This window comes from Crocodylus siamensis, chromosome 15, assembly GCF_052110815.1.
Source record: "Crocodylus siamensis isolate JL-2025a chromosome 15, ASM5211081v1, whole genome shotgun sequence".
NCBI lineage: Eukaryota > Metazoa > Chordata > Crocodylia > Crocodylidae > Crocodylus > Crocodylus siamensis.
This window is the reverse complement of record NC_143409.1, coordinates 3,484,548-3,498,678: the sequence shown is the minus strand read 5'-3', so window position 1 is coordinate 3,498,678 and position 14,131 is coordinate 3,484,548. Positions and strand designations below refer to the sequence as shown.

General features: G+C 41.2%; 1 protein-coding gene across 4 annotated transcripts in view; it reads left to right on the top strand.

Moving 5' to 3' along the window:
• The window catches only part of PIAS1 (protein inhibitor of activated STAT 1), a 92,528-nt gene that overhangs the window by 69,605 nt on the left and 8,792 nt on the right, over positions 1-14,131 (top strand). For all 4 annotated transcript variants that reach the window (XM_090028692.1, XM_090028690.1, XM_090028693.1 and 1 more), the window contains exons 6-9: positions 28-162; positions 3,773-3,878; positions 6,283-6,356; positions 12,898-13,058. In XM_090028692.1, the coding sequence (XP_089884818.1) occupies positions 28-162; positions 3,773-3,878; positions 6,283-6,356; positions 12,898-13,058 (476 nt within the window). The remainder of the gene's footprint in view (positions 1-27; positions 163-3,772; positions 3,879-6,282; positions 6,357-12,897; positions 13,059-14,131) is intronic.

Here is a 14,131-nt window from a genome sequence, read left to right as displayed (position 1 = left end):
TAAGGGGAAAAATTGATTTTGTTTTAGGGCTATCTTCCACCAACCAAAAACGGTGTTGAACCAAAGCGACCTAGCCGACCAATCAACATTACCTCACTTGTCAGATTGTCTACGACGGTACCAAATACAATCATTGTTTCGTGGACTGCGGAAATTGGAAGAGTGAGTTATTTTTGGTCCTATCTATGCATTAGAAATGTTGTTTCCTACTGTGTGGTACAGTATAACGATAACATAATAAACCAGATTAATTTGGGGGGTGGAATGCTGGTGGAATAGTAAAATGTGAGCAAAGATTTCTTGCTTATCCTCATCACTCTTTTTTTTTTTTTTTTTTTTTTTTTTAGTTGTTTAGCCTATGCCTGTATGTGACTGCTTGTTACTGAGTAGAGTAGATTAATCAACTGTGCAGTAAATGTCTTGACATCTACGCCTGCACCCCTATTAGGTTGGAGCAAATTAATTTACTCCTTGGCAGGATCGTACTTGTATATACAAGAGTCTGCTGTGGAGTAAAAAACTCCATAGCAGTGTGCTTGCATAGATGCTGTCTAGGGCTGTGCAAGGGTTTGGACCATGCTTTGGATCTGGAGAAGCTTCAGACACTTCGGTATCCGAAGCAGCATGTCTGGATCAAAGTGCTGGCTTCGTTAGGCTTTCCGAAGGGGTTTGGGGCTTCCAAAAAGCTTCGGAGCCACCTCGGAGATCCAGCCGTAGAGTATAGGGTATGTGTTACACCATGGGGGGTGGTGAAAACTACAGGGGTAGTGGCCCCTGGTGAGGCCACAAAGCCTGCCCAGTTTCAAGAAGATCGGTGCAGGGGTTTGGGGGGAACTGCACCTCAAGCTGCTGACAGGCAAAACTCGTGACATAGATGACCCTGTGTGTGTTAAGGTGCAGCGGGCTGAAAACTGCAGGGATGGTGGCCCCTGCTGTGGCCACAAAGTCTGCTAAGTTTCAAGGAGATAAGTGCAGGGGTTTCAGGGAAACTGCACCTCAAGGTGTGGACCAGCAAGACTCATGACATAGATGACCCTGTGTGTTAAGGCGCAGCAGGGTGACAGCTGCAGGGATGGTGGCCCCTGCTGCGGCCACAAAGTCTGCCAAGTTTCAAGGAGATGGGTGCAGGGGGGTTCTGGGGCCCTGCACCCCTAGCTGCTGACAGGCAAAACTCATGGCATGGGTGCTTGTGCAACTGACTGTCTTGGGGCAGTTGATTGTCTGTATTATTTCCTCTCCTTAGTCTGTGGTTTTGTAGGTGTTAATGAGTTAAGAGCAATGATTACCACCTAGAAAAACACAGACTAAGGAGAGGAAATAATGCAGACAGTTAATACAATGGCTGGATCCTAAGCTTGATCCAGTAGCTGCCTACTTGCACAGGCCAAATGCTGTCCTATCTGGCTGTGGTGCAAAGATGCTTCAGTGCAGGAGCTTTGTAATTTAACGCTTTCAGTTCTCTCGGCTGCATTAGCCATATGCTTTAATATTAAACCCTACTTTGTTTTACAGCACCTGTGTTGTGTTGTACACGGGGGAAGAGGTGATCAGTAATTTAAAATTATTGATGTTTCATTGGAAGCATTTAATTTATTTATTGTTTAGTACAGTTGTTCCGAGACCCAGTCTTTGATCCCTAAATAGAGCATTTTCACATGTAAGTTCATGGTGAATGCCAGATATAAATAATAATAAAAAAAAAAAATCCATGTTTGTAATATGTGTTTTATAAGCTATGACTTTGCCATCCTAGGTTATTCCAGAAGTCTTAAATATTTTTTTCTTCTCTTGGACTAAGTATGGACTAGAAGCCATGATTCACCTACACAATGTGAAGGAAAAATAGTGATATCCATCCTTGAAACAGTCAGTTAGACAGAATCACCCTTGTATTTTTGTCTTATCAAAATGGATTTATTGAGAAGCACTGCAAGGTCTCCCTCCTGCATACAGGATAAAGACTACATTTTGCCTAAAAAGAACTCAGTGCCAAACCTTTTTAAACATTCATGTGTGCTGGTTTACACACAGCAGAAATGCTTGCAAAGGTTGTTGCAAAAGCCTGCCCACTGGTGCAAATGCAAAGCTATATTTTTACAACTGAAAATGGTGATGTTCCTTTGTGAAGAGGGGAGTGATATTTTTATTGTGAATGTAAATGTTTTGCAAGGTGTCACAGGTGTGACTGAGTGTTTCCTGGAGCTGAAATTGCATGGCCCTGTCTCAAGAACTTTTAAAACTATGTTAATCAAAACTAGGAGAATAACCGTAAATTGTGTTAGCACATCTAACAAAAATGATTACTGGTCAGATTTCTACCTCTTCCCCCCACAAGTACAGCTTCCTAATTCTTTTATTTCAAACTGACAGCCAAGCAGTAGAAATGCATGTATACGTTGGATACAAATTTGGAGGTGTTTTCTCTTTAAACATTGCACTCCATCCTCACCTGATAGAGCGTGCATTTATTCAAGGCAGAATTGTGGTTTCTGCTCAATCTGTTTCTGAAGAGTTCTGTAAAAGTTGCCTTGGGCCAGTTCCTAGCTCTGTAGATTCAAGCTGTCTGTAAATAATTCCACTGTGTTAATTAGCATTTTTTCTAACTTCTAATTGAGGCATTAAATAAACAAGTTAAAGCAGCAGTGGTTTTTAATGATGAAAGAAGCATTTCTAGTAAAAGTAAAATTATGTAAAATGTGATGTGCTTTTTATCTTGTGAAGTATTATGGTAAAATATGACTTGGGTCTTTTCCTCACATTTGAGCCATATTCAAAAGAGGAATGAGTAGCATACTTATTTTTATGTGCACATAGTTGGATGTTCTTTTATAGGCTCAGAAGTGGAGAAGTACTATCAAAGAGCATTTTTAGTGTGCTAAAGCTACTAAGAAATGATAACTTTTTTTTAAAAAGCAATGAATACTGATAAAAGTTCAGACAGACAGTAAATATTGTACCAAAATGTTATGAATGTGCTCCCAGTGCTCAACATGAGAACACAATTATTTGTCCTTGTCACTTGTCCTTCAGGCTGCATGCGTTCAATATTGTGGTTCCAAAAAAGGCAAGATTCTTACCTATGATATGAATACCTTGTGTAATAACTGAAAACTTCAAAATCATAGCTAGTCTTATTCTTTCAGCATCATGAGCAAAACCATATGTAGCCTATTGTCCTCTTTGTTCTCAGGCTTCTGTGAGCTAGGACAGTGTTGCAGTAACTAGGTTGTAAAACATATGCATCAAAGCACAAAGAAACAAAAAGCCAAGGACGTTTTCTCTGTTGGTCCAAAGTTTTGTAAAAAATGTTACTTTTTTTGGGTAAAAATAAGTAAATTTTTAATTGCAACTCCACACCAACTTCAGCTTGCAAGATTCTTTTCCATGGGTGTCTAGATTTGCATTTCTTATATTATTTACACAAATCTAACTTACAGATAATGTCCCAGGTTACAGTTCTAAACTTAAAGTAGCCTGATAATTGTTGAGAAGTAATTAATTTGCTTTCAATGCGCGGGAGTCTTAGTGGGGTCGGTAACTACCTTTGCTTCTCTGCTGAAGAGTGAAATGGTGGTCCTTTGAACTTCCCTGCATCAGCTAAGACGTACTGGATTTTCTTGAATCTGAAAATGTTGTGCCACCAAGTAGCGTTTATTTGTTGTAGAAACCAAGTCCCTACAATTGCACAGCTTGTTTTTACAGTGTTTATGCATATTATCTTTGTTTGGCTTAAAACAGCTTTGACCTGACTTTCGTTGTTTTTGTTTTCTAGAATTACTCCATGGCAGTCTATCTCGTCAAACAGCTGTCCTCTTCGGTTTTGCTACAGAGGTTAAAAGCGAAAGGCATAAGGAATCCTGATCATTCTAGAGCTCTAAGTATGTCTGTTTCATTCATATTTTTAACTAAAATCAAGATTCCTTTTATAAATATTATTTTCCTAAGTGTTTGTATTAGTGGTGAAAATAGCTACTTTTGTAAATCTAACTCTACTCCCTGAATCCTGCTCCCTTTGTTACTCTGTTGATTCACAAACATCCTGATTCCTTCAGTAATTGAAACTTCCAGTGGACTGATTCGTGTGCGTCAGGAGATGGGTAGCTCTGTTACAACATTGTACAGGCAGTCCTCGCACTTACGACGGGTTACATTCCTGGAAAAGGCGCTGTAAGTCGAAGCAATGTAGGTCGAATCTGATTTTCCCATAGAAACAATGTTATAGTAGGGGGTTATGTTCCTGACCAATGGCCTGATGCCCAACTTTTTACAGAAATTACCATTAACACCATATTTAAATCAACTGTTTAATCAACTATAAATGATTACAGTACAGCACAAAGCTTTTAAAATGTGCTGTATATAAATCGATTAAACAGGGCAATACAGTAACGAATCACACAAAACTGTATTTAATCAGAAGGTGAAGGAACACCTTCATCAGGGTCATGGAATTCAGAAGGGCTTCTTTGGGGAGATTTTTGGGGAGATTTAGGGTCACTTGGTGGCTTTTTAAGAAATTGATCCAGGTTTGTTTGTTTTGCTGCCCTTTTTATCATTGTAAATTTCCCTGTAGTGCCGTAAGTGCGAAGCTCCAGCGGCGTAAGTAATAACATGGGTGTAAAGGGCAGAGTGCCGCAAGTGCGAATGCCGTAAGCTGAGGACTGTCTGTACTGTGATTTGGTAACATCAAGGGTTCAACTTTGCTACTTCCATGTCTGTTTTCCCCGACTACTTGTGTTGCCTTTTGCAATTTTTTGTAGGCAAGCTTCATAGACCTTTCTTGTGCAAAGGATGAGAGGACCCATAGATTTGAGAATTCAAAGACCTTTGCTTTTATTAGGAGTCATCTGAAGGTTGCAACATGTCCAGGGGCACATGTCACACACACGTCTTGTTTGGGCTCTGGCTGATGGGTCCCTTGGGGCTCTTTCAAACTGGGGGGCCCAGGGTTTGGGCCCTGTTGGTGGATGTCTTAGGATGGCATCTCATATCAGCATAGCATAGGGTGAAGACTTAGGTTGACAACTTCATTCGTCTGGCACAGTGCACCTCTGTCGTGCGGGTGAAGCTGTAGTCTGTAGGAAGCAGCTTTCTTGGGGACCAGCCCAGGATCATGGAACGAACTCCCAAAGAACCAGGGACCAGCCCAGTCCTCCTTGCCACTTTCCAGTGCAAGTATTTTCTCTACCATTAACGCAGTTGCTGTTCATAAACTTGGAAGTAAACACTCCAGTGGGCACACTGCTTCCCGTGGGGGCAGGGTGAAAGAACAGGTGGATTTTTTTCCTGTTACGTAATAGCTAACTGGAAGGCTCTCAGATGGCTAAGAGCACAAGAAGAAGTGTACGTATCCTTGTTGGAGAGGGCAATACGAACCCCGGTAAATGCAGAGGACAAGTAACAGTAAACGCCCATGTGTTATCAGACTGTGCCCAGGTAATACTGTGTTTTGAGGTTTAAGCATACAGAAAACAAAGCAGTTCAGCGATGGTTTCCAAACCACTCTTCCCTCTCCTCTGCCCCATTGTACCTGCGGACATAAAACATTGTGAGCATGGTGAAATGGCCTTAATAAGACCAGCACTGAAAACGCACAGTCTGAGGAAGCAGTTAAGGTTCACAGAGCAAATCTAAGTTGGACTCACCTGGTGCTTGTATGTTTAAAACCTGATGGTTGTGTAACATGTTACAACTCACAGACAGAAATAAGTAGAGGGTGGGCAGGGGGTTTACAACAGCAGCGCTTATACTGGTCCGTCATCATTAAACCTAATGCCTGTCATGCTCTTCACTTTTTGTTCTGCAATCTGTGAATGTCCCTAAAATCATGGGCTCGCCCAGCGTCTATTTCAGAGGTGCAGAGTTGCTAGGCTACATGAGAATGTAATTAACTTGGCATTTTTAAATGGGCCAGTGATTGACTAATTACCTTGACACAGCTTTATTAGAGTTTGTCATTACCCAGGATGTAGCATTTTAACATATATACATAATCATTTCTTAGAAATGAAGCATTAAATGTATGCTTACCTGCTTTTTGAAGAGTTTTAAGTTGGTTTTTGCCTTTCATGGTACATCATAGACATTATTGGAGGGAAGAGTCTATTTTTCTTTACCTCTACAGGCTGAAGGAGTTGGCTACAGTATAATTACTGTTACTGATTTCCTATAGACACAGCCAACAGACGGTTTACAGCAGATTACTTTGAGCCTGTTTATTTTCTGCCTCATTTGGTGACATGCACATGACAAACTTTGTTTCTCTGTCTCTTAAAATGACAGTTAAAGAGAAGCTGACTGCAGACCCAGACAGTGAAATAGCAACAACAAGCTTAAGAGTTTCTCTTCTTTGTCCGGTAAGTGATGGCTCCATACAAATTGATTCTGGTGAAACTGAAGTGTTTCCAGCGTGATTGAGTTTGAATTAGTCCTGTTAAAACTTGTATTACTTGCGAGCTAAGTGTATCGGGACAAGATCCATATCATGGGATCTAGCTACACGCTTAAGCACATGTTTGATTTGAGCAAGCGAGTATTTCCATGGACACAGCTCACATAATTCATAGGCTTTACATTAAACATTTCAGCACATTGCTAGATCAGGCCTTACAGTGGATGGACAGTCTGCCTTGACAACTTAACTCTGCAGTGACTATATTGTGCTCAGGCAATATCAGCAATAGACTGGCCAATCTGGGGACAGGATCACAGCAGATTTTTAAGCACACAAGTCCAAAACCATGATCCAGCTTCTGCTGAGCAGGTTTTTGAGAGAAGAAATCTTGGTCTCCAGTCTTGGTCCCTGGAGCGTTCACACATTGTAGTCACTGGATAGACAGATGTAGTCCAGAAAGGAGGGATCAGAAACAGATCTGCCACCTCCCACATCAGTTCCTCAGCTGCTAGGCCACCATGTCATGCCTCTTGCTTGCTTGCTGTCTCTGGATCCTGTGAATGTGAATGTGGGTGGGGGGTGATCTTGCCTGTCCTAATCCATGGCTTTATGTTTTGGGAGATGCGAGTGTGAGGAGGGAATTTGGATTGGAGCTCCCACTTCCTGGGCAAGCTCTTTAATCACAGAGCAGTGATATCGTAGATGAGATGGCGTTTTAAGAGAAGAAATGCTGCTCAGCTATTCCGAAGAGTTCTTGTTGCTCTCTACCCTGAAGAGGCAGTCCTGGGCTCTGGATTCTCCTCTGGGTTTTTTGGGCTGCCTGACTTGTCCTGTGCTTTGTACAGGGAAGCAAGGCCTTTGGATTCCAGCTGTGGCCAGGTTCCAAAAATTAGGCAGTCTGGCACCCTAGTCTTTCTCTGCGTCTAGCTCGTCTGGTTATGAGTTCTCCTTTGACCAAGCTCCTGGAGCCAGGGAGTTTCTTCCTTTTAAACTGAACTGGATGTATACGTGCCTGCACTTCAGTGGGAGTCTGTAATGTCTCTGATTAAAGATGGAGCAATATTCCAGAGGATACTAAGGGGTCAAAATAGGCAAAGTTGCCAAATTGGTGTGATCTTCCTTTTTAGGGAGCCAGTAGTGCAATAATCCTTCAGTTCCATAATTTAGAAATGAGATTAATGTACCAGAACAGATTTTTTTTTTTTCCAATCAGGTGTTATCCAAGGTGGGAAGAGCTGGAAAATGCAGGAAGTAACCAGGCAGACAAGGTTCTTTGGGTGAATCTGGTATCTTTTTATTAGACCAACTCAAATAGTTGGAAAAGCTTTATTTGTGCAAGTGTGACTGTTCTGATTACCCTTAGCTGAGGGACACTAAGATTGGAATTATAACCTTGATTTTTGTTGTCTTTTAGTATCTTAATTATCCCATTAAATTTAACGTGTTTTTAAATACTTTGTGCTCTCTTTCATTGGCAAAGCGTCTTCACTGTTGCGAAAATTTTAAACTCTCTCACGAATAAGGATGCATCTGTTTCCTGATTTGGCTAGGTGCACTCAGGCCTGACGCTGCAAGGTTTCAGTTTTGAAAGCTAAATCTCAAGTATAAAGCCGACTTATTCTCTTCCCAGCAGAAAGCTTATTTGTCAGGTTACCGAGTGTCCTCTTGGATTCTGACAATGTAAAGCTATTTTTTGGATGAAAAATCTTCACATTACAGAGAACAGAAGTCATATGTTATAGGAATATGTTTGTGACAGATTGTTACAGACTTAACTGCTGGATATTTTTGTGATATTAATCCTCATTCTTCACTCTTTGCTGTGGATTTTTGCACATACCAGCTGTGACAATATTGAATGCTTAATTTACCAAATAAAATTATTAAGCAAGAGAGGATGCTGAGGTGTTTCATTTATAAATAGCAGAATCATGTTCTTAAGAGCTTGACATATCAGTTTGGAGGGTTGAGTCAGGAACACTGTTGTTAGATGCTGAAGTACCTTGGCAGCTTTTATTTTGATGAGCTTTTATGTATTTAAGGTTTTGTTGTTGGGACCTCCTTATTTTAAAAAATACTATCACTGTGCTGTCATGGTTTAGTTCTTTAAAAACAGTGCTCCTACTACTTAAAGACTAATTAGGTTCCCAGGCGAGCAACAATAATCATCTGTTAATGGGATCTAAATAAATAATTTTTAGGAGTTAACAGTGGTTGTATAGGAGTTCAGTCACTTCAATTAATCCGTATGCATCTTGGGGAATTACAGATGTTTATTTCAGGAGAAGTTAATTGCCTGTCACTGGTACTTTGGGTAGTCTATAGGTTTATAGAAGTTTCAGTTTTGGCTTTCTGAAATGATGCATCTGTTTGTCTTACCCCTTGGTATACAGGGAACTAACATTCCTTCACTTCTGCTGCTGCTTATTCAGACTGATTACTATTAGAGCAGGAATAACTTCTGCAGTACAGCCTCTAGGACTGTAAGCCTCAGGATATCTAAATTAAAATTGTTTTCTGAAAAGGTTATTTTGGGGTAAAAATGAAATACCAGCCTAGTTCTGAGAAACAACTATTGTGGAATGTGTTTTACTTAGTCTGTTTCCTTTTTCTGCTTTACGCTTTAGCCTTTTCTAGCAGATGGAGCAAACTGAAAGTTTAGAGCAGATTATTTCAGGCCTGTTAATTTCTGTATCTTCCTGGTGATGTGTACATACCATGCAAGTGTTTGACTGTCATTTTTTTGAATGTGCTCATTGTTCAGCTGGGTTTCAGGTTCTTTCACTGTCCCTTTTTAAAACTTGGCCATTGCAAGTGTTAAAGCCCATGTTTTCTTACATGTACTGTAAAGTGGTTAATAAACAGATGATGGAGCTCAGCCGTTCTCAGCTTACAGCATTTATGGAAGAGAATACAGCTGTGTTTTAACCCCCTTGTTTTCAATTTGTTAATGTGTATGCCATTGAGCTCCAGACGTTTTCCATGTTGAGTCAAGACATGAGAAATTAATGTGCCTTCATGGAAGACTCACTTTGAAAAGACTTATTTTCTCTCTACTGGCAGAACCAAAACACAGGCTACACAGGATGTATTCAGCTCTATGCGATTAAAAATTGTGGCTAACAGCCTGCTTCTGCAGCCTCTTAATTGCAATTATTTTTGTGCATGTATGTGGCTGCAGAAGAATACATTGGCCTATGCTTGAGTGAGGACTGCAGGTTTAGGCCCTGACTTGGAGAGCAAAATCAATTTTCTAAGGAAGCGAAGATGTCCTGTGTCTAGGTAGTGAGTTTCTGACCCTTGCCCCCCTCTGTGACACTAAGTACGGACCTGGAAGGAGCTGTGCATGCAGCCCATCTAGCATCACCTGTTAGCATCCAGCAAGCAGAGGAGCTGTACCTCTTTCATGAATTTGCATGAGGAAGTTTGAACGCACGCAGTGTTATATCTCAGAGCACAGTAGTTTGCAGGAAAGGACAAAATAAGAGGCTTAAAAATGGCAAATCCACCAGTTACTCTGTTTTCCCAGTGTTCTGCAAATTCTGAACTCAGTTTTCAGGTATTTTTGTGAAGATAAAACTGCTTTTACATTCACAGTGCAAATCAATGCCATGTTGTCTTGTTAGACTGAGGAGCGACACCAACCAAAACAACAGCAAGAGCAGTAATGGGGCTTTGAAAAAGATGTATTAAAAAAAAATACCAAAACAGGTTTGAGCTTTTTTTGCTTCTTTTTCTTTAGCAGTATTGACCCAGCTTGGCCAGACTGGAGGAGCTGACCCAGTTAAGGTCACCTGCCAAAAGCTGGGAAGAGAAGCTGCTGTTTAAGTTGTCTGTGTTGCACCTCTTGTGTCTTTACCTATATATTTAAGTATTATTACAGCCTACTGCTACCCATAAATTATAGGGGCAGGATGGATGTGTTCATGTTATTCTGAGGAGGTTTGTTATCTTGGTGCATGTGTTATGTATTAAAGAGTGACTTATGCACATTTTATGCCACAACACTTGTTAAACCACATAGCAGATATACATCTCTCTTATTTCCTGGGGGTTTTTATGTCATAGTATGTGCTTTGCTGCTCTTACTGTTTTGTGTGCATCAGATGTAAGCATCCAGGTTCGGTCTCCAGCATAACACCAACTGGAGTTGGAGAATTGTATTGTTCCCCAAAGACAAATGAGCCATTGACCTACCATCTGGGAGAGACGCGTTTGGAACAGACGTAGATCAGGGGGACTTGCATTGTTGGGGGTTGACTGTAGGGCAGAAATAATGTGCTTGATCACGGGTATGGAGGGAAGGGTTGCCAAACATGTGGTATGTACAGCACTTCCTCCTGACTGATCCCTGGGCCAGCAGTATTGCAGACTCCCCAGGGAGCACCTTGCCTCCCCTCCCATCTGGTGCTGAGTCTGATAGTAATCAAAGGCTAAAGGGTAGAAAACTAAGCTAGATGAAGATGAGAGAAGCCATGCTATAGAGGAACATGGCCGAGAATGAGGGAGCAGGCATTTCAGTCTGCATGAAGGTTTCTGCCGATAAGCTTTGCGAGGGCTGTGGTGGACTGCAGGTAGAGCCTTTGTTCTCTGGGTGGTGGTTGCAGCTCCTGTGATAGTCTGAGAGTGAGTGCCATCCTGTGGCACCCACCCTGCACTGCTTGTTGCCAGTATGCACAACCAGGTTGTCTTCAGAAACCATCCGGAGCACAGTTTTGGCCACTCTCTTGCTAGGGAGTTGGGTGAATTTTTCTAAGACCAATAGCTCATTCCCATAAAAGTGCAGGTTTTTGGTCAACCAAAACTGTTTGACAACTTGCACGTAATTCAGAGAGTAGCTAAAAATGAAGAACTCTTAAGTATTGTGGGGCTTTTTTCAGACCTTTTATTTTGAAATAATTTGTGTAGACATTTGCCTAGTTGGGAAAATGGGAGGAGGTAAGCACTGCCCCCCCCCCCCCCCCCAGTAAAATGTTTTTCTTTCTGGTCAACCAAAAAAAGTTTTGTTTTTTTTGTTTCATCAAGGAAAACTGGAACACTTTTCATTTCAGGTTTACCAAGAACAAAAATGTTTGGCCAGTGGACTGAAAGATAATGCAGTGCATTTAGCTGATCTTACTTCAGTGTTATAACCTGTAATAAATTTAGGCTTTTGGTCAACTTTGAATTATGAGTTAACCACACTAAGATTTTCTTGCCCTAAAACTTGTGTGTGATCCTGTGCTTAGCTTAAACTAGTGATTCTCAACCCTTTTGGGCTCAAGGCACCCTTCCCTAACTTTTGGGAATTGCGAGGCACCCAATTTCAAAACCTGATTTATCTGTTACAGAGCTTACATGCTTGCAAAGGGGCCAAGCAGGGCCAAGCCTGAGCCTGCCCTTATCTGGCACCTCATTTCTCTCTGCAACACCTTTCAAAGGATCAGAGAGGGCCTGATTGAGAATCACTGGTTTAGGACTTCATTTGCACTATTTTATGGAAAACAGTCAGCCAGCCCAGGCCTGCTCCAACTCCCCTCAGTGTGCTGCAGAGGGGCTGGATGGGGCGCGAGGATGCTCCAGTACAGGGCTAGCGGGCAGGCAGGCAGGCCCCTCACTGAAGCACTGTTGTGCCCCAGCCAGCCATGTCAGCGCCTGCATGTGCGGTGCTGCATAGTAAAAAAACTCTGCCATGGGATAGTTCTTGTGTTTACAAGTACTACCCTGCCTGCAGAGTTAAGTAGTTTCCTGTGGCCTAATAGGGTTGCATGTGTAGACACAAGATGTTTACTGCAGAGCTAATTAGTCTACTCCACAGTTAATGTCTTGTGTAGACATGCCCCATGTGTACCAATATTGCTTCACAGCATAGAAGATACTGTCTGTATCATCTCCCTGAATGTGGCTGTAATGAAGCTGTTTTGGGTGATCATTTTAGATGCTTTCTTAGCAAAACTATATAGGTACATATGGAGACCACTTGAGGGGGAAGTGCAGCTATAACAGAAGAACAGAAATACAGGGCCTTGATCCTGCAAATGTTTCTGCATGAGTTTGCTTCCGTGTTAAAGATAAGTGACTGAATTAGTATATTCAGGAATTAGGGCCTTGTATGTTAAAGTTTAGCTAATCTGTAAGTAATGGAAGAGGATGGACATAAATCTATAAATATTTCAAATATGAGAATGAGGAATTATATTTGCTGGCCCAAACATGGTAGGAAGTGATAAACAGGGGACTGACTTAGTATTTTAGGACAACAGAATAAGAATGAAGTGACTTTTCATTTCACCCATATAACTTAATTTTAAAACACTCATCACGTGCATACAAAAGGCAGAGTAAAATGGTATGTATGATTTATGTAGTGACTGGGACTTGAATTTGTCCAATACTTTTGTGGTTAGGAATTGAACTGTAGACAAAATTAAGCTTGCCTTTCATTAAAAAAAGAAAAAGAAGGAAAACATTATTTCATACCATAACATTTCAATCTTACTTTTTTTTTCTCTGTCTCCTTAAAGCTTGGCAAAATGCGGCTAACTAGCCCATGTAGGGCCCTGACTTGTTCACACCTACAGTGTTTTGATGCCACTCTCTACATTCAAATGAATGAGAAGAAACCTACTTGGGTTTGCCCTGTTTGTGACAAGAAGGCTCCCTATGAGCACCTCATCATTGATGGGTAAGCAAAATGCAGGATACGTTTGTTAGTTCCTGATTATATGGGTACTGGAGTCATTTCGGGTCATCCAGTTGTGGTTCGTGCATTGGTCCCTACAAAGCTATGAAGCAGATTCTCCATAATTTAATATTCTGAAATAATTCATGTTCTCAGTTTGCTATAATAGATTTAAAAAAAGACATGACAGGCTGCATTGCTTTCGGGCTCAGACAAGGTTTTGCTTTTACAAAAGACTGACTATTGAATATTCCACTGAGGTAGGAAAATAGTATAGTCTTAGAGTTAGTTAAAAAAAAAAAAAAAATGGCTTTTTAGGCTGAGCAGCGCTATACAAATCTGACATAGTTTATAGCAGATATTCATATATTTAGAGGGATTGTGTTCATTTATTACATTTTCAATTTCATGCATAATTCCACACTTTTTGGAATTGCTTTGGGTATTTATCCAGTAGGTATTTAAAAGCCAGCCCTTTCTCTCTGGTGGGCGTACAAAATATGATGCTAGGGCTCCACATTGGTTTCTCAGATCCTAATCCCCTGGGCAGGAACCTTGTGCTCCAAAAGCAGCAAAAGTGAAGAGCTAATAGAGTTACTTGGGGAACCTTATGCCAAAACATTTTTTCCTTGTAAATGCCAAAGTTTGCCAAACTTGAAATGGTTTTAATGGGCATGCGTTTGTTCCAGTGGCTTTCCAAAGAAAGACAGGCAGGATGGAGATAGTGGAGGTCTTACGAGTTTTCTGCCTGCTGCTCTGGTGGTCTTGGAGGGACCCCCAGGGCTCTGAGGCAACCCCATTTTACATAATGCCAGTCCAGAGGGAGGTGGTGACTAAAACAGAATTAATCACCTTTAACGCATCTTCTTTGGTACATGGCTGTAGATTTCAGAGGTTAGGTAACCTAAGTTGTGGCAAGCCATCAAGAAAGGTACCTCTGGAATCTCTGCGTCAACTTAAGAGACCTCTCCTATTGAATGCACGGTAGCATTGCTTGAGAACTGGGATTAGTATCCCAGTGAATTATGTTTTGGACAGTTTTGCTGTTTCTGTACCAATAAGAAACATACAGGTTG